The sequence below is a fragment of the Hipposideros armiger genome, unplaced genomic scaffold, assembly GCF_001890085.2.
Source record: "Hipposideros armiger isolate ML-2016 unplaced genomic scaffold, ASM189008v1 scaffold_1738, whole genome shotgun sequence".
NCBI lineage: Eukaryota > Metazoa > Chordata > Mammalia > Chiroptera > Hipposideridae > Hipposideros > Hipposideros armiger.
Window position 1 is genome coordinate 24,673 of NW_017733088.1, and position 27,717 is coordinate 52,389.

General features: G+C 40.0%; 1 protein-coding gene across 2 annotated transcripts in view; it reads left to right on the forward strand.

Annotated features, from left to right (window-relative positions):
* The first annotated feature begins 813 nt into the window (after window positions 1-813).
* The window catches only part of LOC109378100 (guanylate-binding protein 4-like), a 50,115-nt gene continuing 23,211 nt past the window's right edge, over window positions 814-27,717 (forward strand). The window contains exons 1-6 of one of the 2 annotated variants that reach the window (XM_019634567.1): window positions 814-837; window positions 17,660-17,765; window positions 21,071-21,265; window positions 24,544-24,671; window positions 26,541-26,650; window positions 26,853-27,049. In XM_019634567.1, coding sequence (XP_019490112.1) covers window positions 817-837; window positions 17,660-17,765; window positions 21,071-21,265; window positions 24,544-24,671; window positions 26,541-26,650; window positions 26,853-27,049 — 757 coding nt within the window. In that variant the 5' untranslated portion in view covers window positions 814-816. Of the gene's footprint in view, window positions 838-4,809; window positions 4,936-17,659; window positions 17,766-21,070; window positions 21,266-24,543; window positions 24,672-26,540; window positions 26,651-26,852; window positions 27,050-27,717 lie in introns of those variants that run through there. The other variant, XM_019634568.1, reaches the window with a different exon arrangement.

The following is a 27,717-nucleotide window of genomic DNA, read 5'->3' on the forward strand; positions in this document are numbered from 1 at the left end:
TTAGACACATACACATTTCTCTCACTATCAAGAATTTTGGGGCCTGATGTTAAAATAATAAACTTTGTTTTTCCTTTTTGTATGTTATCCCAGTAGCTACAAGTGAAAAGGAGGCTGTATGTAAGAACCGTGAGAATTGCAAATAGTTCACAGACAACATGGCTATGGAGACTTTGCGGCAAAATATGACACAAAGAGATGGAGGCATGTAGCTTAAATTAAATTAGGCAATTCTGAGGGATCTACAGTTTGAGTGAAATTCTAGCTGAGCAGCAGCTGTCATGACATGCAGTTATTCTGGTGCATAAAATGGTTTTAGCACCCAGTGGAAGAATGTCAGGTCTGGAGTCACCTTCAGGAAAAGTATTCAGTTCTTAAATGCTTTTCATGCAATCTACTATGGATGTAGACTTTTAAAAATCATACTGTTGTTTTTCTAGAACAGAAAAGACGCAGATTTCCTGGAAATGATCACATTATAAGGGTATTCTTCGTTGCTTTCAGTTTCACTCTGAATTACAATGAAAGAAAAAAACACATTTCAAATAGTCTGGAAACAACAGATCGTTTTTCTGGCTGGAAAACTTATACAAAGCCATTTTAAAACATAATGTGGAAAGAGTGTGTGATTTGGAGGGAGCAAGCGGGAGAACATATGTGAGAGTAGCAGCACATTCCTTTTGTTATTTTTAGGAGCAAATACAAGGCAGTCAGTTATTTTTTAATCTTCTACAACCAGGCTGGTCATTTTAGAAAGCTGCAGGTGGGCCTTTGCCAAAGCTGATTTCATGGTCAACAGTGACTGCCCCAAAGTCCATGTGCCTGACTCTTCAAAAGGTAAAAAATGAAGGCAGTTTTTGGGGGTGTTTTCCCGCTGCCTTCTTAGACCACTGGTGCTCTTGTAATAAATGCTTATTCTGTGACCCAACTCCTGTGTTGGTCTATTGGCTGAGCTGCGCAGGCAGCATGAAACCTGGACTTATTTGGCCTCTGGTTTCCTATCTGGCAACCATGAAGGGATAGTCTCGGGGCTCCTCCGGTAACTCTTTCGGCTTGTGGAGGCTCTTGAGGGCTGCCTGGGACTGGGTGGATTCCTTGGCATAAGACTGACCTCTGGAAGCAGCTGCCGAGTGATTTTGCTCACGAAGGTGAGGTTTGTGCCAGGGCTCACCCGTCACGGATGCCTTTTTTGCTCAGTTGGGTTAGAATAAGCATTTGCTCTGTTTCCTGCCTCTAATTACTGGTTCGGAAAGTGGGGTGGCCCCTGTGTGCACAGCCATCTGGGACTCCTCTTTGAGGGCCATCTGGGGGTCATACTGATCCATTGGCGCCAACAGGTGAGGTTACAATATCCAGCGAGGCATTGTCTTGGAGTAGAATTAACCCCTGGTCGTTCGCAGAATGTACAAGAATTTACGAGACTCTACAAGAGTATGCGGATAAAATATTCACTGAAAGTCTCAAAGGGGGCTAGAGAGTTCTGTTTGGAACTGGCAGAAGTTTTGCTAGGGCAACGTGAGAGGGAGAGTTGCAGAGATAGTGGAGTAAGAGAGAAATACTGGCAAGTGGAGTTTAGCCACGGCAGAGTCCAATGGGGGACAGCTGCACCGACGAGAAGGAGCAGTGGGGTTCTGTAGTTTTCCAAGTAGGATGTAGGGTGCTTGTCAGTTTGCAGGAGGCTGCCATTACTATAGTCTTCTCCTGGGAACTGTCCTGTTCCCATCTATGATAAATGTCAGCTTGCAGGGTGTTGCTGTTGTGATTGGGAACCGTTCTGTTCCATCTATGATGGGTGTTTGTTACTGGGCAGGGGGTTACCGTTGTGATTGGGAGTGGTTCTGTTCTCACCTATGATGGATGTAGGGTGCTTGTCAGCCTGCAGGTGCAGTGCGGGCCGGGAGAGTCAGAGCCAAATGGTTTATGTTTAAGCTTGTTCCTGTTAGCCCACAAGCTCGCTCCTGTTAACTCTTTGCCTGTCCCATCCTGCCAGCTCACAAGCCCACTCCCGTTCACTCTTTACTTGTCTCAACAGGCACAATACACCCACCAGAGAGGGGTTCTTGTTGCAAGCTTGGTCTAGCTCTGGTAAGCGCACTTGCGGTTGGCAGCATTGTTCCCAGGTGCAGAACCCATCTGCGTCACTGTAAAGGCCACCAGGTCTGATTTCAGCCTTCTGGCATCTGGTGATCTTAAGGTCACATCTGGTTTCTGGTTTTATCCCACTGGCAGATTGTCTGATGGTCGAAGAACCATGTACATGAAGTAAGACAACATGTTATCTGAATCTGGCACCTAGCTAGGTCTGGTTTATCTGGTGTTTGGATCCGAATCTGAGTTTTCTGCTTTTTGACTGTCTGATCCAGGGAATACTTGGATCTTGTCTGTGTGTGCAAATTTGTACTAAGAGCGGCTGCATTTGATCCAGCTCAATAATGGGATTTAAGGTTTCAATCCCGCTGGGAACCCATTGGCAAGTTACTAGGCCATTGGCAAATCTATGGTGATGAGCCGTTGACCAAAAAGAAATTAATGTTCTATTACGTACTGCTTGGCCAATGTATATATTAGATTCTTGAGGGTGCTGGTCCCTCAATGGTTCATTGAATTATTATACTGTTTTACAACTGGAATTGTTCTGTTAGAGGTCTGGAAAATAAGATGAAATTTCTTATGTATAAGCCTTTATGATAGACTCAGAATAGAAGGGAACAAACTGATAGTTCAGAGAAAAGTAGACTCCATTCATCTCCTAATCCATTTATAACCAGGAATGCATGAGGCTGAGGTAACTGAAGGACAAAAAGAGACACTTAGAAAGCCAAGCGGCTAATTCTAAACCATGCCAGATCCCTCACTCCTTGTTCCAGTTTCTTTGAAATTCTAGGGGCAATTGTCAGATCTTAGGACCTTTCTACAATTGTTAATAATTCTGTTTATATGTATATGATCTCTGATCTGTGATTGTGTTTTATGTACAATATAATGCAGTGTTTTTGCCTCTGGATGGTATTCCCAGATTATATTCGATTGGCTTAAGAAAAAAGATTAAGCACTTACATAAATTTAAATGAAAACTAACTAAAGCACTTTTCAGAATCATGTGATCTAAGAAAATATTTGATACTAAGTCTGGTTTAATTTTTGGTTATATAGATATGTCTTTTAAGGTTATTATTAACTTTAAATATGGTATCTTTTGTTTTACAAAAATTAACTTATGTTATCTCTGTTATAAAATTTGTCAAAAAAATAGCTTGGGTAATAATTACCCAAATCTCAGGGTTAAGAACTAATAAAATGTTAACTGAAGATAGGTTTTAGATGAAACTTTTCAGTAATAATTATATAATGTGGGTGCTTTGATGAGGTTTCTCAGCATCTGTTGATAACTTAAGATTTCAGTTTTACTAAGTTGTTTAAATGATAAAAATTATTGAATATCTAAGTTTTTCAAAATAATGAAATACTGAAATATGAATTATTAGTAGGTCTGAGTTTATCTATTTCTGGTTTCTTGTCACAGAAAAGCTAAAAGATAGGTTAAGATCTGTTAATAAATATATATTGTATTTTACTACAAAACCTATACTTCTAAAGTTGCAAAATGTATTGTGAATTTGCTATGGAAATATTGGTTAATTGCTTTCAGTTGTCAGTAGAAATTAAGGATCTGAAGGTTATAGTTTCTAATTAACATGGAAGGAAATGATGTATGTTTTCAAGGAAGGTATAAGGTATAGAAATGCATTTTTGAAGGAACTAAAAGAAAGCAGTTTGTCCTAAGGATGGTTATTTCTGAATGAGATGAGACAAACTTAAAGAGACTGGGAAAGTTATAGAAGTTTTGTAAGAAAAATCTTGAGAGAATTTTATATATGGTTAAGCTGAATGTGATTAAGTAAATTTAAATATCAAAAGTAAGCTGGTACAAAAGTAGCTGTTTTCTCTCTCTCTGCTAAATAAGACAAAGTTTGTTAGACTATTGGTCTGCTACTGATTTTATGAAAAAGTTTTCTGCCTGAAAAGCAAAGATTATATGTGTAATCAAAGTAATTTTCTGTTTTAAGAGGGGTTTTTTTTGTTTTTTGTTTTTGTTTTTTTTAGCTGAGCCATCCTGCTACCTGCTGGCAGCTCAGCGGCTGCTCAACTCGGGCTGGACTCGAACCGCTGTTGCTTAGAGCTCAAACTCTTGAGCGAGCTCTTAACCAACTGAGCCACTCGGCCGGCCCTAATTTTCTGTTTTATATTGTCTTAAATAGGTATTTAGTTACTCAAGAAAATTAAATCTAAGAGCTAAGTTTTGCTAATATTTATGCGAACTTCTGCATTTTAGGACTGCTAGAGCTCATGTGCCTGCCTCAGCGTCAGAGTCTAGGCCAGTGTAAGGAAGCTTAGCCTAATGTTTTCCCTAACCTGGCAGGGCTATACTGGTTCTGGCCCACTGTTACCTCCCTGATAAAGAGGTTCCGATCCTAAAAGAAGAAAGAAGGCCAGGGAATTTGTTTAAATGTATTTAACAACCGAGACAGGAAAAACAAGGAAAGAAAGGAACAGTGAGACTGTAGATGAGGCAAGAGGCAGGCCAGATTTTTGGCTGCCGCTAATAGACAGGCCAAGGCCAGGGCGACCCCCGCAACCCCAGAGGAGGAAAAGAAGCTTGCTGTGGAAGTGAAAGCCCAGGCCACTGGGGTAAGGAGTTTCCTAATCCTGAAAAGCAGCCAGCATGCCTCCTACGTAAAGTAAAAGGGCACTAGGGGAGGGATTGTCTCCTGCTCTGAAGAGGGCAGGGACCAACTCCCTCCCCACAAATGGCTGCGGTTGACTAGTGGGTCTGGGGTTCCCAGTGGCTCTCCAGAGGAAAAAGTCCTGCTCCCCAGAGGAAAGAGGCAATTCTCATCATAGTGGAGGAACTGCAGGTGACCCTTGTCGTAACAGGTAAGCCTGTTAATTTCCTAATTGATATGGGAGCCATTTATTCTGTCTTAACCACTCACTCTGGACCTATTTCCTCTAGACCTGCTCCGTTGTGTAGATAAATAGAGCCCCTAAACTTGGGCTCATTCTCTAGCCTGTTCCTTACCATTGGCCTCTATACCTTAGAGGAGATGTAAAACAAGCAAATCAGAATTATAAAGGACTCTGGAACAGTTTTGTCAGGAGACTTTTAAGCTCTGGCTCTAATTGCTGCCCATTGCTTTGGATTCTGATCTATGTCCTATGTTGTTAACTTGGGGGAGAGGTTCAGCAGTTACTTAGGAAATATGGGGAACTGGCACCTCCCACAGGCCCACTCCTCTACACATTGGAGTCCCAGAAAGCCAGGTGACCAAGTACTATTAGAAGCCTAGAGGGAAGGGTCTCTAATAGATCAGTTAGCTCCTAAATGGAAGGGACTCTTTGCAGTCCTTCCGAGCACCCCAACTGTTATCAGGCTTCAGAGAGTCAGTGGCTGGGTCCACTTCCCTTGAATCAAACTTATTTCATTGAAGTCTCTGAAGAGTCAAGTAAAGAGTGAACGGGAGTGGGCTTGTGAGCTGGCAGGATGGGACAGGTGAAGTTAACAGGAGCCAGCATTTGAGCTAACAGGAACAAGCTTAAACATTGACTGCTTGGCTCTGACTCCCCTGGCTAGCACTGCACCTGCAAGCTGACAAGCACCTTACATTCATCATAGGTGGGGAAAAAACAGTTCCTAATCACAGCGGCAACCCCCTGCAAGCTGACACCCATCATAGATGGGAACAGGACAGTTCCCAGGAGAAGAGAATTGTAACAGCAGCCCCCCTACAAGCTGACAAGCACCCTACACCCTGCATTAAAAAAATATAAAACCTCAGCACTCCTTCTCATTGGTGCAGTTGTCCCCCATCCAACTCTGCCCTGGCTAAGATCCATTTTGCCAGTATCTCTCTCTTACCCCTCTGTATCTGCAGCTGTCCCTATCAGGTTCTGTGCTGGCAAAACTTCCCTTTGACAGAACTGTCTCTCTTTGACTTTCAACAAACCTTTGTTTACTCTTGTAGAGTCTCAAATTCTTTTTACATTCTGCGAATGACCAGGGGTTAATTCTACACCAACCAAGACAGTCTCCACAGGACTCCCCCAGAAGGAAAACAGTCACTCCTGTTCCTGAGAGCCTATTGAAGACCTGAAGCTCCTCTTCAAACAGAGCTGTTGGAGCTGCTCAGTTTTGTCTCTCTACTGTGCCCCACCTGGAATACCCATTGAACACCTTTGGCTCTCCTTTTCCCCGGGTTTCTCTAGGGAGAATAAGCAAAGAATTCTAGTGCCCATAGGCACTCGCAGCAGGAAGCAGCCAAAAACAGTCATCATCTCCTACCCTTGCAACCATACTAATTTTATACAAATAAAATGAATAAAAGGGGGAATTGAAACAATGCGCAGTTGGCACCTCCATAGAAGAGGCCTTTCCATGTCCCTGGCCTCACCTTCCCTTGACCTATAGCTTAATAGATCATCCGCCTGCAGCTTGAGCTCAGAATGTCCCCTGTCCCACCCAGTTTCCTGTTTTAGAAAATTACCCTGAAACTTATGATGAATACCCTTAGGCTTATTGATCACAATCTCAATGGTCTCACATTCTTTCCAGGCTACTCCAATAATTTTCCCTGGGTTGCTGACTCCACCATAGAATCACGTGGCCAGAGGGAAGGCTCCATGCAGACCCCCTGAACCATCATGTAGTCTCTGGAGGAACGCCCAGATTTCTCCCTTAAAAACCCTAAGCCGGTCTGAGAATGTTAAGGCAGTTTTTGGAGGTGTTAACCCACTGCCTTCTCAGACCACCGGTGCTCTGAAAATAAACGCTTATTCTATGAAAAAAAAAAAATGGCCCCAAACTAGATGGGGTCAAAGAGACTGAGCATTTCACCCTGTTATAAGAGAAGTCATCATGTTTCCTCCCCTCTAGTTCATTCACAATACATTAGTTATAGTGGTTAAAAAATGACTGTGATAAATTACATATAACATAAAATTTATCATTTTAACCATTTTAACATATACAATTCTCTGGCGTTAAGTAAATTCACAATGTTATCACTCTGTAGTTCTAGAACTTGATCACTGAATAGAAACCCCAAATCCATTAAGCAGTTACTCTACATTCTCCCCTCCCCCCAGCCTCTGGCAAACATTAATCTGTGTTCTGTATCTATGAATTTGCCTCTTTTAGATATTTCATATAAATGAAGTTTTACAACATGTGGCCTTTTTATCTTTATCTTCACATGGGATAGTATGTTTTAGGTTCATCAGTGTTCAACATTTATTAGTATTTAATTTAATTAATTTTTTTGCCAAATAACATTATATTTTATTAATATAGTTCACTTACCCTATTTTCAGTTGATGGGTATTTGGGGTGTTTCCACTCTTTAGCCATTATGAATAATGGTGCTGCCATGGACAGTTTTAGAGAAGTTTTTTGTGTAGATATGTTTTCATTTGTCTTGGTACACACCTAGGATTGGAACTGCTGGGTCATAAGGAAATTCCCATTTAACCGTTAGGGGAATTCCCAGACTACTTTTTAAAGTAATTTTACCATTATACATCCCCATTAGCAGTCTGTAAGCATTCTAATTACAACACATCCTCACCAACCCTTATTTTTATCCATCTTTTTGAGTATAGCCATCTTGGTAGGAGAAAAGTAATATTGCATTGTAGTTTTCATGTGCAGTTCTCTAATGACTAGTAACATTAAGTGTCTTTTCATGCGCTTCTTGGCAACTTGCGTATGTTATCTGAAAATTTTTCTGTTCATATTCTTTGCTCATTTTTAAATTGGGTTATTGTTTTGTTTTATTATTGAGTTTTGAGTTCTTTACATAGTTTGGTAGAAGTCTCTTACCAAATATATAATTTCCAAAAATTGTCTTTCATTCTGCTGTTGTCTTTTCATTTTCTTGATTGTACCCTTTGAAGCACAAAATTTTCTAGTTTTGGTAATATCGCATTTATTATTTATTTTGCTACCTGTGTTTTTGATGTCATGTCTGAGGAGCTATTGCCTAATCCAAGCCTTGAAAATTTACCTATATGTTTTCTTTCAACATTTTAATAGTTTTAACCCTTAAATTTTTTTTTAATACCTTTTATTTTTTAAAGATTTTTTTTATTGGGGAATTGGGGGATGGGGAACAGACAAGTTGCTGTCCTCCCGTTCTTCAGTCTAGCTGTGGAGGAGGACGTTGGTTCACTGGCCCAAGCTGGCACCACCACTGCACTCCTCCCAGGTGAGGCAGAGGACGGCCACTCACGGTGGCCCATGGCAACCCACTGCAGTAGGGGCTGCAGCCTACACTGTTGGCGGCGACCCAAGGCAGCCCAGCTCCAAGTTGAGCTGCTGTTCAGCATCCTAGCTGTAGAGGGCAGTGTCACCAGCCCTCATATGTGGGACCCGAACCGGGGCCCTCTGGCGTCCCGAGCCAGCTCCCAACCAACGCGCCACTCGGCCAGCCCATAACCTTTAAGATTTGAGTTATTTTTTGTGTACAGTGTGAGGTAAGGGTTTGAATTCATTCTTTTGCATTTGTGAGTTTCCTAGGACTGCTATAAAAAATTACTGCCAACGGGATTTACCCTCTGAAAGTTCTAGATGCCAGAAGTCCAAAGTCAAGATGTCAGCAGGCTATCTTCCTTCCATAGGCTCTAGGAGATATTCTGTTCCAGGTCTCTTGCAGCTTCTGGTGGCTACCAGTACTCCCTGGTTTGTAGCTATTAAATCTGTTTCCACCTTTACATGGCCACCTACTTTGTTTGTTTGTTTGTTTGTTTGTTTGTTTGTTTGTAGCTGAGCCATCCTGCCACCTGTTGGCAGCTCAATGGCAGCTCAGCTCAGGCTGGGCATTGAACCGCTGTTGCTCAGAGCTTGCACTCTTGAGCAAGCTCTTAACCAAATGGCCACCTACTTTGTGTTTGTGTCTTTTCTTCCGTCTCTTGTATGGACACTTATTCTATTTATTGCCAACCCATGTAAATTAGGATAATTTTATCCCAAGATCATTAATTTAATTACATGCGCAAAGACCCTTTTTCCAAATAAGGTCATATTCAGAAGTTCCAGGTGTTAAAATATGAACATACTTTAGGGTGGAACCACCATTAAACTCACTAAAATATAGCTGAATTATATTATATCTGTCATTTTGCTTTTTGTTTTCTAATTTCTCACCAATTTCTTGTTCTTTTAGTTCTCCTTTATTGTTTTCTTTAGTAAGACATGAATACTTTTTAGTTTAACATTTTAATTCCATCAATGATTATCTTACTACATTTTAATGACTTTCACTATATTCTTAGTTATTTTCTCAGTGAATCTTCTAAGCTTACCACATACATTTTATCTTATCAGAATTTACTTCATAATTATATTAAATTATTTCCAGTGAGATACAGAAATGCTATAACTCTATTCATTTTTCTCCGTTTTGTGACATTATTCTTATAGATACTATATCTACACATGTAACAAACATCTTAATGGTATAATGGTTGCATTACATGTTTTTATACCTCTTTTTTTATTTTATTAGTTTCAGGTGTAGAAAACAACATAATGATTAGACATTTACATCCCTCACAAAGTGATAACCCCACCAAGTCTACTACCCATCTGACATTGTACACAGCTGTTACAATACCATTGACTATATTTCCTATGCTATACCTTACATCCCATGACTATATATATACCAGGGATGCCAAAAAAAATGTATACAAGTGGACACTTTGGTCAACATGACTCAAGAAGTACTTGAGTACTTCACATCCAGAAGTGCCTGGATGCTGATGTAACTACTTTGAGCACCTCTTGTAATTGCAGAAGTCAAACGTGATTTGTATTCACCTTTTGTTATTGGTATATATTGAGTATTACAATTTTAATATAGTTTTCCTTTCTTAAAATACACACACACACACACACACACACACACACACACACACACACACACTATGCACCAACGCCAGCGCCTAGTCTACCCTTCAAAGCAGTTTTGGAACTCTATTTCTGGAATGGCCATCAGAGCTGTTGTTGTATTACCCTTGATGTCCTGAATGTCATAAAAATGTTTTCCTTTCTATACTTCCTTTATCTATGGGTAAAGAAAGAAGTCATTGGGGTCCAGATCAGGTGAGTAGGGAGGGTGTTCCAATACAGTTATTTGTTTACTGGCTAAAACTCCCTCACAGACAGTGCCCTATGAGCTGGTATATTATTGTGATGCAAGAGCTATGAATTGTTGGAGAAAAGTTCAGGTCATTTTTGTCTAACTTTTCACGCAGACTTTTCAGCACTTCCAAATACTAAATTTGGTTAAGTGTTTGTCCATTTGGTACAAATTCATAATGAATAATCCCTCTGATGTCAAAAAAGTTAGCAACATCGTTTTGACTCGATTTGGACTGACAAAACTTTTTGGTGATGAAGAATTGGTTTACTGCCATCGTGCATTTTGACGCTTTGTTTCAAGGTCATATTGGAACACCCATCACCAGTGATATCACGGCCCAAAACATCACCTTGTCTCTCCAAAAGATCTTGGCAAACTTCAACTCTCCTTTGCATTTGTTCATCGGTGAGCTCCTTCAGACCATTTGTGCACACACCTTTCTCATGTCAAAATTTTCAGTTAAGATTTTCCTAACTGTTCCTCTATCAATGTTTACTTGGTCTGCTATGCTACTCATAGTCAGCTGACAATTCTGGCTGACAATTCGATGAATTTTTGCAATGTTTTTGTCGGTTCTGCTCGTTACTGGCTGCCCTGACCTCTCTACATTAGTGACACATTTTCTCCCCCTCAGAAAAACGTTTAATCTATTTGTACACTGCCGGTTTTTTCATGGCATTATCCCCATATACTTGGACTAACATGTCCCTTATTTCATTTCCACTCTTGCCAAGTTTAACAGCAAATTTAATGTTTATTTGTTGCTCTAATTCAAGCTCAGACATTCTCGCAACAGTACACAAAAACATGCAGCAACAATAATGAACACCATTCAGCAAGACACTGCCACATGTCACACAAAGACAGCTGTGAAATACTGATACACCAAGTTTATAAAACCTTACTGAGCTATTTGTACAGTGCTGCCAATGTAAGGGCATGGTGACAAGCTTGTGAACTTAATTGTCAAGCATCGTATTTGTCTTTTTCAGTCCGACTTATTTCACTTAATATAATAACTTCTAGATCCATCCACGTTGTTGCAAATGGTAAAATTTAATTCTTTTTTAAGGCTGAGTAATATTCCATTGTATAAATGTCACCACAGTTTCTCTATTCAATTGTCTATGATGAACATTTTAATTGTTTCCATATCTTGACTATTGTGAATAATGCTGCAGTAAACACAGAGGTGCATGTATTTTTTCAAATTAGTCTTTTAGATTTCTTTGGATAAATACCTAGAAGTGGAATTGCTGAGACTAAGGTAGTTCTAGTTTTAATTTTTTGAGGAAACTCCATACTATTTTCCATAGTTGCTGTACCAATTTGCTATTCCACAAAGAGTGCAATAAGGTTCCTGTTTGTCTACGTCCTCACCAGCACTTGTTGTTTGTTAATTTATTGATGACAGTCATTCCAACGGGAGTGAGGTAATATCTCATTGTGGTTTTTATTTGCACTTCTCTGATGATTAGTGATGTTGAGCATCTTTTGATATGTCTACTGGCCATCTGTATGTCCTCTGCCCATTTTTAATTGGATTGGTTTGGGTTTTTTTCTTTTTTGATGTTGAGTTGTATGAGTTTTTTATTAATTTTAGATACTAATCCTTTATCAGCTGTATCATTGGCAAATATCTCCTCCCATTCAGTAGCATGTCTTTTTGTTTTGTTGATGATTTCCTTTGCTTTGAAAAACTTTTTATTTTTTTAAGATTTTATTGCAGAATTGGGGAAGTAGTGTTTATTATTGTTGTTGCGTGCTTTTGTGTGTCATCACATGAGTGTCTGAACTTGAATTAGAGCAAAGACAAACATTAAATATCTTGTTAAAATTAGCAAGAATGGAAGTCAAATCAGGGACATGCTAGTCCAAGTTTATGGGGGTAATGTCATAAAGAAAAAGCAGTGTACATATGGATTAAATGCTTTTCTGAGGGGAGCAAATGTATCACTGATGAAGAGAGGTGAGGGTGGACAGAAATGAGCAGAACTTCTGAAAATATTGCAAAAATTCATCCCATTGTGTGTCCAAATCTTTGGCTGACAGTGAGAAGCATATCAGACCAAATAAATATAGACAAACAGGAAAATCTTAACTGAAAACCTTGACATGAGCAAGGTGTGTGCAAAAATGGCCCTGAAGTAGTTCACTGATGAACAAAACCAAATGAGAGTCAAAGTGATGTTTTGGACATGTTCTCACTGGTGATGAAACATGGATGTACTAATATTACCTGAAACACTGGATCAAAGTGCACAATGGAAGTCCCAATTTTCCATGACCAAAAAAGTTCCATCAGTCCAAATCAAGAGTCAAAATGATGTTGCTAAATATTTTGATATCAGAGATATTATATATTACTAATTTGTACATACTAGAAAAACAGTTAAACAAGTTTACTATTTGAAAGTCTTGAAAAGGCTTTGTGAAAAATGTAGATGAAAATGACCTGTAATTTTCACCAATTCATGGGTGAAATACCATGAATTACAAAATACCAGCTCACGCTGCCTTGTCTATGAGGGAATTTTTTGGCAGTAAAAAATAACTGTATTGGAACACCTTCCCTACACACCTGATCTGACACCCCAATGACTTCTTTCTTTACCGGGTGATAAGGGAAATATTGAAAAGAAGACATTTTGATGACATTAAAGACATGGAGGTTAATATGGCTACAGCTCTGATGGCCATTTCAGAGACTTCCAAAATTGCTTTGAAGGTTGAACTAGGCACAGACATTGGTGCATAGCTTCCCAAGGGGAGTACTTGGAAGGTGACATGGCGATATTTAGCAATGAGGTATATACTACTTTTCTTAGTATGAGTTTGTGATCTTGTCATGCCTTGTATATACAGCTGAACCTAGTGCTTACAGCAGATACTTTGGAGCAAAGACCAAATATAGAAGGGTGAGAATGGTGGTTTAAACCCTCAATGCCAGGCAGAAAACAGAAGACAAAGACTTGGAGCCTGACTGCCTCCCCGCTCACTCCCTGAGCTAACGCACCCCACGCCCTCAGTGTTAGAAGCAAGCTCCAGAAGAATTGGTAGGGGTGTGAGAACAGAGTATTTATAGCCCTGAGAACTGCAGTGACAGTCCCGAGGCCACAGACTCACAGTGCCGCAAGTTCCAGTGAGAAAGAATGAACTCTAGGGGCAAGACAACTCTGAGCTAGTAGTTGTCATCATCAGAGCCACAAATGCACCAGCCACATCTCACAGCCCACCTCACCCCCACTTTTTGTGCAGATACCTACGGGTGCAATCAGAGCCAATGAGACACACAGGCTACAGGGGCAGCATTGGAATTTCAGAAGCTCAGAACTCTATCCCCTCCACATCCTCCTATGGAGGTGGTGTCTTGCTCACTGAGAAGACTAACATCCAGGGAAACCCCCAATAATGTTAGAAGCCCAGAAGAGTGTGAGAGCAAACATAACACTACAGCATGAAAGAAAACAATAGGCTGAAGTGGGAGAGAAAATAAAGCTTGCCAGGAACACACACTAGAAAGCAAACTAAAGACTTTTTTTTTTAAGATTTTTAAGATTTTATTGGGGAATTGGGTAAGGGGAACAGTGTTAGGGAATTGAGGAAGGAGAACAACCAAGTTGTCCTTCAGCCTTAGTTGTGGAGGGTGCAGCTAGCTCACCTCCAAGTCCAGTCACCATCTGGCCGCCCTTCGGCAGCTCAGGACAGCTCAGCTTAAGGTGCCGTGTTCAATCTTAGTTGGGGGTGGGTGTAGCCCACCATCCCATGTGGGAGTCGAAACCAGCAACCTTGTTGTTAGGAGCACATGCTCTCTCCAGCTGAGCCATCCTGCCACCTGTTGGCAGCTCAGTGGCATCTCGGCTCAGGCACAACTCACTGGCCCATGTAGTAATCGAAACAGCGACCCTGTTGCTCAGAACTTGCACTCTTGAGCAAGCTCTTAACCAACTGAGCCACTCAGCAGGCCCCTGAAAACCTTTTTGGTTTTATGTAGTCCAATTTGTTTTTTATTTTATTTTTCTTGCCTGAAATATCAGTCAAAATATTACTAAGGGTAATGTCTGAGAGTTTATTTCCTATATTGTCTTCTAGGAGTTTTATGGGCTCAGGTCTTACATTTAATTCTTTAATCCATTTTGAGTTTATTTTTGTATATGGAGTAAGAAGATGGTCCAATATCATTTTTTGGCATGTATCTGTCCTGTTTTCCCAGCACCATTTTTTAAATGAATTATCTTTACCCCATTGTATATTCTTGGCTCCATTGTCATAGATTAGATGACCATATTGGCATGGATTTATTTCTGAGATCTCTATTCTGTTCCATTGATCTGTGTGTCTGTTTTTATGCCAATACCATGATGTTTTGATTACTATAGCTCTGTAGTATAATTTGATATCAGGTAGTGTGATACCTGGATTTCTTCAGCTATTCAAGGTCTTTTATGGTTCCATATAAATTTTAGGATTATTTGGTCTAATTCTGTGAAAAATGCCATGGGTGTTTTGCTAGGGATTATGCTGAATCTATATATTGCTTTGGGTAGTGTGGACATTTAACTATATTAGTTCTTCCTATCCATGAGCATGGTATATGTTTCCATTTATTTGTATCTTCTTTAATTGCTCTCTTCAATGTCTTATAATTTTCTTCCTGGATAAAATTTATTACTAAGTATTTTTTTGACGCAATTGTAAATGGTATTGTTTTCTTAATTTCTTTTTCTGATAGTTTGTTATTGGTGTATAAAATGCAACCGATTTCTGAATATTAATTTTGTATCCTGCTATGTTATTAAATTCATTTATCAGTTCTAATAGATTTTTAGTGAAATCTTCGGGGCTCTCTCTATATAATATCATGTCATCTGCAAATAATGCCAATTTTACTTCTTCCTTTCCATGTAGATGCCTTTTATTTCTATTTCTTGTCTGATTACTGTGGCCAGAACTTCCTGTACAATGTTGAATTGAAGTGGTGAAAGTTAATTGCTGTGGTCAGCCTATTCTCTTGATAAGCTGATAAGAGAGCACATTTTGGTTTTCAGTATTTGCTCAGGCTTGGGAACAGACAGAGTTCAGGAGCATTAGGGAGGATAGAAGCCTGACAAAAATTGAATCAAGGCAAAGCAGCAGGTAAGAAAAGAAAATGGGTATTTTTGAACACTTGGTCAACTTCCCACTTCAGCGAAAGAGGAAATTAATACCTCTAACATTTCTCCTCCATCCTTCTCTTCACTGATGCCAAAATTCAGCTTCACAATCAAAGAATATTACACTATGAAGCCAGGTTTATTCTTTCATACTGAGATGGAAAGACCAAAGTCTTTAAATAACCACTCTGTAAGGTGTGATTGAATTCTGAAAGAATAGAAGATATACCTCTGGTCACCTCTGGGTAGGTGGGTGTGAGGTATTTGTCCAGTTATAATGAAAACCACTCACCATCAGCCTCGTCTTCACTTGATTTCCTCAGCATGGTTTGCTGCTTGAGTAGAGCTATTCACTGCCCTGATCATACCCTCCTGTATCCCTACAGGCAGGACTTTCAGTATGTTCTTGTAGACTGATTACTCTTCAGCAGTGGTTTACACTGAGTTTGTCTCTTACTGTTTTTCTCAGCAAGTCATATGCTCTTCTAAACTGCATCACACAAGCTTCTCAGCCCAACCTTCGCTTTGATAGGCATGGCCACACAGATGTGAGGATTTATTTCTAGCAAAAGTAAATCTGACCCATTGACCATGATTTGAGAGTAGACCTATGAAGGGTTCATTTAGCTTTGTAACAACCATTGACAGAGGAACTCAAAATTATGGTATAAAAATTAGAGGGGAATTTTTACTCAAGTTAGCTTGGGTCTCCTTAATCTACTGAATATTCGTTCCTGCCCAGGTTGTCATCTGCTGCCACTGTTCCCTTTTTCCCACTTTTCTCCAGATGTACACCAAAACTTTGAGTAAAGTTTAAACCTAAATACAACTGTCCTGCACCAATTTGCTATTCCACCAACAGGGCAGGATAGTTGTATATAGGCTTAAATTTTACTCAAAGTCTTGGTGATGGTGAGTGATTTAGTCATACTAGTCAACTTTTGAGGTCTCTTTTTTTCTCTCTGAGACTGTCATTTTCTCTGTCTCCAATTCTCAATTACTATTCATTTATTAAGTACAGCAGTTTAGGTGACTAGTCCATTACTCCAAACCAGGTTCCTGTCTTACCTTTGTATAGTCAACATCTCTTTAATGTATTCTGCTGAAAAAAGGTCATCTTCTCGGTATCATCACTATAGAAAATCTTCCCAAATTAGCATACCCCTGCTTGCACAGTATAAGTCTTATCCTCGAAGTCCCTGGTGAATTCAATCAGATTCTATGGTGAACTATTTGACCAAAAGGAGTGGGATTTGGTTCTGTACCTAAATTTTATTCACTGATGAAATAAACTTGCAAGTATTGTGTCTGTTCTTGTTGTCACTTTTGTAGTTAAACAAGCACTTTATTTGCAACATTATTTAACAACATCAGTTTAAAATGTATTTTACAGTTCTCTACAAGATATACATTCACCAAGGGTGAGAACTTTGCTTTGTTTATCTTTAATTATCTAATAGCAATGACTCTCACATTTGGATTCCAAATACCAGTAAAATGCACAGTCGAGTGTCACTGGAAATAATGGCATTGTCCAGTTTTATATATACATAAACACAGTTTAAAAAACTGATCAATTTTCACTATAATTCATGTAGCATCTGTTTTTACACTTAAAATATAAAATCATATTAAAGATAACTTTCTGATGAAAATGTGATTAGTAGTATCATGTCACCAATCAAAGGAAAACAAAGAAGTTTTATTTACTGATATTTTATTCTATGTTAACAGTCTTGTAGTTTTGTAAGCTATATTTCAGAAATCTATTTTTGTTAGTACTATAAAATGAGTCTCTAACATCTAACTGCTTTTTGTTTTTAATCACTGTTGTTATTAAAGAAGCCCTTTCCCAGCAATATATTGGCTAAAATGGAATTAATACTGTTAATTAATTGGTACAATTTTAGTTCTGTTGTTCAATACAATGGAATGCAATTCTTTAAAGAGAATTAAAATTTCCCTGGTATAGAAATCAAATACATTTTCCAGAATTTGGGCTCATACTGAAATTCTAATATGATAGGAGTAGCTTAACAGAAAGAGATAAAATGAGAGAAAATGTTTGTAGTATTTGTCAGCTTTTAAAAAATATTGGTTATGTGTTGTTGCTCATTTAAAATACTGGGATTCCGAAGCCTGATGTGGAGGAACCACTACTCTCCTCCCAGTCGCGCCCAGTTCATTCCTTGGGGGTGGGGCATGAAAACTCAAAGTTAACTTCACAGGAGAGGGCCTGTCATTTGGTTTGGTTTTGCACATCCTCACCCAAATCTGCTTTGCTCTAATGTCTGGCTCAATTTTCAGCTTCCGGAGAGAACAGCCTGTACCTGGAGGAACCAGATGCAGGAGGAGCTAAGGAACGACCAAGCACAGCTGAGAACTTCTGCTGAGGCTGCAGCTCCCACACCACGTAAGCGTGCCCCTAAACTTGGTCTTCCATGCACATATCCATTAACTCACAACAACAAGCGCCCAAGTGCAGGCTCCACACTGGCAGCAGGAAGCAGAAGGCCTGGGCCCAAAGGTGGGTGGACCGTGGAGCAGTTTGCTCAAGCCAGCTCAGTGTTTCCCTTTAGATCAGAGGCAGCTGCCAGGCAGGAGACAGACAACACCAGCACTGTGCCAGGGCTGCTCCTCTATGGGCATCCACCCAGGACCGCACAGAGAGCCCTGCGCGGGAGAAAGAGGAAGGCATACTACCTTACCTGCAGAAAGGGGCTGAAGTCCTTTCTGGGAACAAATCCTGAGCCCTCGCAGGGTGGGTTCCCTTCCTCCTCCATGTCCCTCCTCCCAGCCGCAGACATTTCCTGACTGTGCTTCCCCTCCCCCACCACTCACCTCCCCAAGCTTGAGAAAACAAAAAGGAAAGGTGGCCCTCATTTCCAGACAATTTATATCCTAAAAGATTGACTCCGGATTATTCTTGTATTAACATTTAATATTCCAAGAAACTACAATGTTGTGTCATATAGAATAATTCCATCTGACTCTTACTAATCAACTGTTAAAAGTAAACGTAAGGCCTAATGGTGCTTACCACACACTGTTTTAATGTGTGGCCCATACAAGACCTGCATCAGAATAACCTGTGATACTTGCTGAGAAGACAGGGTTTGGGGTATTTTTAACCATCTCTTCAGATGCCTCTTCTGAACAGTAAACTTTGGAAACAGTTGATCATCTAACTCCATTTAATAGAACTATTTTATTCATTTCATTCTACTTGTTTATTTGGAATTTATAGCTTCTGGGTTTGGGTATCTAAGTATACCTACATTAAAAAATAAATGAATAAATAAAAATAAATGTAGGGCCGGCCGAATGGCTCAGTTGGGTAAGAGCATGAGCGCTGAACAATAAGGTCACTGGTTCGATTCCCACTTGGGCCAGTGAGAGGCGCCCAAGCTGAGCTGCTGCTGAGCTGCCAACAGGTGGCAGGATGGCTCAGCTGGTGAGAGCACGTGCTGGTAACAAAAGGTTGCTGGTTGGACTCCCACATGGGATGGTGGCTACGCCCACCTGCAACTAAGATGGAACATGGCACTTTGAGCTGAGTGGCCGCGGGAGCTGCCGATGGGCAGCCAGAGGGCAACTGGACTTGGAGCTGAGCTCGCTGCACCCTCCACAACTAAGATTGAAGGACAATAATTTCCCCAGTTCTTCAACAGTTTCCCTTCCTCAATTCGCCACTAAAATCTTTTAAAAAAAAAAAAAGTAAACTCAGCTATTCTTGCCCAAAGCTTTTTAAACATTAAACCTAAGAAATAAACTCTACAACTCCTTCCCTCAGAACACAGTAGTAAAAGGTCCATGTTTCACACCCCACTCTGCTCCCAATCACTTGTACAAAGGAAGAGAAATGGTATGGAGGAAGTCTGTTAAACAGATTCATGTTTTTTCTGAGAAATAGATTTTACATGCCTCATTATTTCTTGACAATTTGCAGCTCACTGAATGTATTGATTCCTTTCAACACATTACCTAGCTTGCTTATTGTTGAAAAAGTACATTAACCCTGGAAAAATTTTTTAATTTTGAAAGCCTATGTGTTACCAACTTGTACAGTAATGGACCAGGCAGGAGTTCTCGTTTTACTATAACACTGATAAGAAAATAGAAACTCACAAAGGTAGGTTCCTTTTTCAAGATCTCACTGGCAGTAAGCGACCTGAACTCTGGGGTTTGAACCGTGGCAGCCTCACTCCAGAATCTGTGCTCTCACATCCCAGGGCTGCTCTGGGTTCCTCCCAGGAGACTCATCCTCCATCTGTGTCCTGCCTCTCAGCTGTCACTGCTGGTGCTGTCCTGCCTGCTCATCCTCCTCATGGGATGTGTCCTCCCACTTTTTTGGGACTGGGGAAGGAAGTGCCACTATTTCACTGCAAAGCCAATCCTACACCTTCATTTAGAAATTAACCTTCCAACCTTCTGAGGCGTTCAACTTTTAATCAATACTTACACAGGACTCAGTATATACCAGCATGATTTTAAGAACATTATAAGTATTATGAGATATTTAGTCCTTCTAATGACCAATAGATTGCTACTATAAGTGTTGCCATTTTACAGAACACAAAACTGAGGCACAGAAAATTTAATCATCTTTCCACTGGTCACACAACTAGGGAAGCATGGGAACATGAATGTTGCTTAGCATTATCTTTGAGGACATAAAGGGACAGTCAAAGCTCTTCAACTGTTCTCTGTCTCTCAATTTAATGAAACACCCAATCACTGTGATGAAAACAATAAGTAGAGCCTCGCCTTGCTGTGGGACTCAAGCAGATCTGGGCAGATCCTGAAACACTGGCTAATGGCTGTCTTCCCTGTCAGCCTATAAATAAGAAATTCCCTTTTATTCTAGTGAAATAAATGGATTCCCGCAGCCATAATTTTATCTAGGTTATGAAGTTCTGTCCTGTTGTGTTTTGAGAGGAAATGGCATTCTTTATCTCTTCTTCTCCCTCTCAAAGTCTTTCCTCCTCCAGTCCGCTCCTGCTCCCACAATTCCTTAAACTTTCCTCGTCAAAGTCACAGATCACATTTATTTCCTTTTCTCAGAGAGGCCTTCCCTGACCACCCTCTATATAAATTCAGCCCCCATGCTCCCTGTCCCAGTCCCTGCTTATTTTCTTCTGAGTACTTACTGTTATCATCATTACATATATATAGATATATATATATCTTGTTTTCTTTATTATCTGTCTGTTCCCACTACAATAGAGCTCCACAAGGCAGGAATTTCTATTCATTTTGTTCACCATTTGATACTGAGCACCTAGAATAGCACATGGTAGGAACTCAATAAATATTTGTACAATTAATGAGAGACCAAATCAAGCTAGAACTCCAGATATCTTCTCTGGTCACTCCTCATCTCCTGCATGTCCCATTCTGCCTGTACTTCCCCCCAAATATGTTTGTATTCTCTAGACACCATCATCAGTTGTTTAGTTTCCTCATCCTGTTTGTTTTATGCATCACATGGCAGGGTTGTTTTAGGGTTCTTTTAAGGATCAACATGATCATGTACATGAGGTATCTGTATGAGGCCTTGACACACTAGGCTAAAAACTTATCTTTCAGAAACAATTAAAACCTAGGGAACCTATTTAGAATTCTTCACACAGAAAGCTGACTTGCATGAGACTTGTGCGACCATTAGATATGACTTCAAGACCTTGTATATTACTCAGTTGTTCCTCTGGATTGCAGATAGCATGGCATGTGGATCTATGATGATGGGCCCCCTCTGTCTGGTGGAAAATGGGAAAAATCAGCTGGCAGTGAATCCAAAAGCACTGGAAATTTTTGACAAGATCTCTCAGCCTGTGGTGGTGGTGGCCATCGCAGGGCTGTGTCGGACAGGAAAATCCTTCCTAATGAACCGCCTGGCAGGACAGAACCATGGTGAGTGTTGTCCTGGGGTAGGGGCCATTTGCTAGGAAGCAGTGATGACACAGGCTGATCTCACCTTCTTCAGGGTCCTCTTAAGGGTGAGCCTAACTCCTCTCACTGAAGAAAAGTTTTAATTCTCATTGCCCAGTTGATAACTTCAACACCATCTGTCCTCAATTCTCATTCATATATCCAGTAATAAAGGTTCCCTAAACCCTATCCAAAGACCCTGTTAAGTCATCTGCTCAGGACCTCAGCTGCGGAAATTATTCCCTTCCTTTACCTATATGACTTTTGCCCTAAACTACAGGGTCATTTCAAGTGGCACACAAATATTGTTCAATATATCCTGTTTCTAAAAAAGATATAGAAGGAAGAATAGACAGCAGAATCTCACATATTCTATATCTCAGTAGGGGTACATTCCAAATTTTTTTATTCATTTCATAGCAAAACTTTGAAAAATTGTGTCACTTCTCTCTATATATTTTAACTACATGTGAACATAACACACAGAAGAGTGCATAAAACATCTAATTTGCATTTGTGTTTATAATTTATTTATTTCACTTTGTCATGTGCTATAGTCAGAGGATACCACAATTTATTTATCCACTTGTTGTTGATGAACATTGGTATTGTTTCTAGGTTTTATCTTTTATGAATGATGTTATCATGAATATTCTTGTATTTATATCTTGGTGGACATGTATGAGTACACAAACTTCCCTTGTGTGACATACCAGAAATGGAATTGCTGGGTCACAGGGTATATACGTCATTAGCCTTTCTAAGTAATACCAAACTTTATGTGCAATTTATGTGCTTAGTGGCAGTAAATAAGAATTCCCCACATCCGAATAAAAATTTAGTACAAGACTTTTTAACTATTGCTGATCTGGTTAACTGTAGAGTTGCATGTTATTTGCCTCATTACAATAAGTTTGATCACATTTTCACATATTAATGTGCTATCGCATTTCTTATTTCATGAAGGTTTTGTTTTGTTTTCTATTGATTTTTAGAACAATCTGCCTATGTTGTGTTAAGCATTTCTGTCTATGACAACCACATAGCATTTTTTATAAAATGTCTTCCTTAGTGGCTCAGCAGCTTAGCCCCATTAGGGGTTAAACCTCAGTGCACTGAACTCTAAAGATCCCTAGAAATACCTCTCATTATCTTTTTCTCACTGTGTCTCTTTCCATTTGTCTTTCTCCTTCTTTTCCTCTCTCCTTTTCCCTTTTTTCTCCCTTTCTCCTTTTTGCTTCCCAATCTCTTATGGCCTCTAACAAAACATATTATTTTGGTATTTCTTGCAGGATTTCTTGACCACCAATCAGAGGAGGGCACTTTTTATTGCCTAGCCCATATTAGTTAATAGGCCATTTAGTGAGAGATTAAAGATTAGAGAACCATAAGAGAGAGAGATCAGTCAAGGAGCTTTCACAATGTCATTTTTAATCTAATCAGAGAACAACTGGTAATAATGAGGTGATTTCCATTGCTGAGGAAGTCCCCCACATCAAAATGCTTTAAAACACCACTCCACTCATATCACAGAAAGAACAAAAAGAGATTTGCACCTTGTCAAGATCCAAGAGCACGACCAGGTCACTAGTCTTTGTCCTTGTTGATGACCTACTTTGTGTGTTTGTTACCTCTCATAACCAAGTGTAATTTCCTCCAGTTATACTTATCCTTTCTCACTTGGGAACTGGAAGTTCAGATTACTCTGTATTAACCAGCATGCAATCAAATGCTATCACGATGTAAAAGAGTGCAGAGCATTTTGAAATTCGTACCCTATCTGTGGCGTTCATACTATATGTGGATATTGAATGGCCTGAGCCATGCTAAACCAACCTCTGCTATGTGTTTCATCATGTCCATTTTTATTCTCCATTAAAGGAAGCATTGGCATGCGGCAGATAATCAAAATCTTGGACTGTTGGACAGGATATGTCACTCTGATGTTCTTAACCATATGCTTCACATCCTCTCCCCTTGTGTGTTTAACTTAAGCTTCTAGAAAGAGGGGCTAGTAAGTTTCACAGGTCTTTTCTGATTTCTCTTCCATTATATCCCCACTTGACGCAAAGAATGAAAAACTCATTATTTGGTTGAAGAGGAGAAAGAAGATGAGGAAAATATGATGAAATAGGGGAGGGGGGATCCAACAGAAAACTAGAGGTAACTAAAGAGTTTCTAATGGAGGGACTACTTACAAGGGCATATGCAGGGCAAAGGAAACCAGTGAGAGATGGGCAAGCACCTACAGAGTGGCAATAGCAATGGCTAGGTAGCCATTATAACTCCTATAGCCTGAAGAGGCTAGCAAAGAGTGGATACCAATGTGACAAAGACCAGAGACATTGGAGGGAACTACATGAAAGGAGCTGTGATTCAAGGTTCAGGAACAGAGGTACTGGGACAGTGGGGCTCACCAGAGTGAAAGCTACAGGAACACATGCCTGATTTTCATTCTCCTGCTGGTGCCTCCCTCTGGTTGAACTCCATCAGAACCTGGAGGACAAGGGAACTCTTCAGCGTTGGATAAAAACACAAAAGTTGAGCCGGCCGAGTGGCGCAATGGTTAAGAGCTGGCGTGGGACGCCAGAGGGCCCCGGTTCGGATCCCACATATGAGGGCCAGTGACACTGCCCTCCACAGCTAAGATGCAGAACAACAGCTTGACCTGGAGCTGGGCTGCCATGAGTCACCGGCGATGGCATAGGCTGCAGCCCCTGTGGCAGGTGGGTTGCCATGGGCTACCGTAGTAGCCAGCAACCAGCGTGAGCAGCCAGCAGCCGCAGTGAGAGGCCGTCCAGAAGCCGGCGACTGATCTGCCTCTCCCGGGAAGAGCGCAATGATGATGCCAACTTGGGCCAGTGAATCAACGTCCTCCACAACTAGACTGAGAACAAAACAACAGCAACTTGTCTGTTTTCCTTCCCCCAATTCCCCAGCGCTATTCCCATCCCCCCAATTCCCCAATAAAAATCTTTAAAAAAAAAACAAAAAAAACCCCACAAAGGTTAATAGAGTTTATATTAACTCTGTCATGTGACATAGCTTGGGTCATTGATGGTATGAGGTGAATAGAAGACACAAAGTATTTCTTGAGAAAGTTGATAATATGTATAAAGGTTGCATTGACTGTCCTTGTCGAAATGAAAGCAATCTTCCTCCCAGCCAGGCACTCACATTCCAAGTTTAACCAATGTAACCCAAAGGCAGTCTGCACTATCTGCTGTTATGGTATATTGCTTTCTCCTCTTCCTTTGCAGGTTTCCCTCTGGGCTCCACAGTGCAGTCTAAAACCAAGGGCATCTGGATGTGGTGTATGCCCCACCCCTCCAAGCCAAATCACATCCTGGTCCTTCTGGACACCGAGGGCTTGGGCGATGTGGAAAAGGTAAGGAAGGGATTCTTCTTTGCTCTTGATACTCCACTTACATTTTAATTTGCAACCTCAGTTCAACTTTTATGCTACTTTTCTGTGAACTACAAATCCAGTTAGTAATAATGAGGCTAAATTCTGTTCCTTTTAATTTACTTTCTTGGTAAACTCAATATTTTGGTTATTTGGGGTAGATCTTATTTTTAACACTGGGGTGAAAGATGCAAGTTAACAAATATTTCTTGGGCAGCTAAATTCTAGGGCTTTTTGTTAAGTGCTACAGACATCCCAGTGCATGAGGTAAAGACCCAGACACTGTTGGGGAGATAAGAATATGCAGTGTTATCAGTATGGATACAAAAAGTGAGAACCTAACCCAATCACTTGGGTCAGGGAAAACATCCTAGAGAAGCTGTGACCATGGGATCAGTAAGCTTTACTAGTTAAGGTGTGTGGGGTTGATAGAATTGGAAGTAAGACTCATGAAAATAGGGTTTCAGTGAAATAATCTACTGAAATAATCTCCACAAAAACTTTAGCTACTACAAAACATTCATTAAAGTTTTAGTCCTTCTCTGTGCTTTGAAGATAAATTCCTCACTTGTATAAAATATGAGTTGGATGCACAAAAAAGCATTGTAAAAGGGATAATTTTTGTATTTTTCTTTTTATAATGTTAGCTGCAGTCTTTTCTCCTTATATATGTTAGTCTGAGTCTAAAGTGAAAGTAGCAACAATGGGTCTTTGACTGCCATTACTGCCAAAAGAGTAGGGACATGAATGTAGATAATCTGAATTCTAAAATTTGGGGTTTAATGTGTTCCATAATCACCTCAGTGCAAACCCAAGATGGTCTACTGATTCCTAATAAATTTTAACTCATATAAGATTCTTCTTTTTATCTAATTGCACTGTTCAAGGAACCCAAACATACCAAATGTAAACTGATAGTGGCAGAACTGTGTGCTGCCCTTACAATTTAGAGTGTATTTGAGTAGTATCTAATAATGTTACAAAGTCACTCATGACTTTCCCTGAATCTCGTTTTCAGCCTTATCATCTACTCCCACCACAGACATAACCACTACTTCAGTCAAATAAAATAACCTGTAATACCTTTGTACGACAACACTCTCTGACAATTTTGATTGGTCTGTTGGTCCTTCCAACTGCGTGGTCTCTTTATCTCCACATTTCCACATTCTGTCAGTCTGTTAAAGCCCAGCTATGTTCCACCTGATGGGATTGTATCTCATTCTGACATAATCACTTCTTGCTCTGAATTCACAGAGTACATTCCTGCTTTTGTTTCTTGTTGTTTTTTTGCATTCTCATTGTCTTTTACATGATAATACTGGGTTTAACTCTTGGCAGAGTTTATCGTCTTGGATGCATTTACATGTTGCCATGTATATGTACCCCACAGAAAATTCATCTCTCAACAGCAAGGATTATCACATGCAAATTTATATATACACAAGCAAATGCAGTCTGGCATTTCATAGCTGCACAAATGAGTCATGGGTAAATTTAACTGAATAGCATTTCTGTTCCCAATAAGCCAAAAATGAGGAAAATTTGCGAACAAATCATTGCCCACTTAATACATACTTCCATGTTCTAGGCACTGTATTAAATATTTGACACATATTTACAGTGTCATTCACTTCTGTTAATAGGGAAAGAAACTCAGGCCCTTAGCGGTGTGTCAACGTTAATATTAAAAATAAGGTTTGAATTTAATGCTGTCTTCACAATTTATGTTATATGCCTTACCATTCAGCTACAGTACAGCTGACATAGTGAATGAACAACTGAATGAGTGAGAAGAGTAGATGCCTAAATAACGTCTAACGTAGATGCCTGTTGTAATGCATTTTTTAGGGTGACTCTAACAATGACTTGTGGATCTTTGCACTGGCCGTGCTTCTGAGCAGCACGTTTGTCTACAACAGCATGGGGACCATCAACCACCAGGCCCTGGAGCAGCTGCAGTATCCTTCCAAGAACTAAACCACCTTGGGCCATTGAGTCTATGGAAATGTAACTGAGACTGTTTCAGCTTTTCCATGACTCAGTTCTCATGGTTGAAGAGAACGGGTCACAGGGCTAACAGGAATGTTTATAAATCTTGTTTCTGGGTAAGATCTGGAAATTTGGGTGTGGAGTATTCTCATTCCTTAGCTGAGATCCCAGCTATGTAACTGAACTAACCAACCTGATCAGGACAAAATCTTCTCCCAGCTCCGGTGAAGTAGATGACTCAGCTAAGTTTGTGAGTTTCTTTCCAGAATTTGTGTGGGCTGTACGGGACTTCATGCTGGAGCTGGAGTTAAACGGACGCCCCATCACTGAAGATGAGTACCTGGAGAATGCCTTGAAATTGACTCCAGGTATCAGAGTATGACCTGGGTGGTGGAAGTTTCAGTAGGAGATGGGATTGATCAACTGAGCCCCATCACTCAGCACTTGACATCAATCTTCATTTGAGATTGGATTGAGGCCCATGCTAGTGGTGATTGGTGTGTGACAGGTGGATATGGTTTTAGTCATTATTAATGGAATAACTCCAGTGACTACAGTTGAACCTCGCTGAAGGAATTTAGAATCCAATATTGGGACAAATGATTTTGGAGAAATTGACACCATTAAAAAAGTTTGAGGACTCCAGCTAATTTTTAAACTTCCTCAGGCTCAAATGCTTGTGTTACTTATTACGTTCAGAGCTCCTGCACTTCTATTTAGAGAAAAATATCATCAGTTTGGAAAACAGTAACACAGAATCACAAAGATATCAAATAACCTAATTAAAAATTTTTTTTGTGCAATCTATTTTACTAACCTGCATAAAGCTACATCCTTCACATAAAGGATATTTATACACTATATGATTCCAAAAAAAAATCATTGGCATATCTCTGTAGTAACACTATCAAATATTTCATTTTGTTTCTCATAACAACACTTTCTTCATACATATAATATGTTGTCATCTTAATGTAATAAATTCATTACTAGGATGGCATGTAAGAGAGAGGATAATGGTGGTACCTAGAAGCAA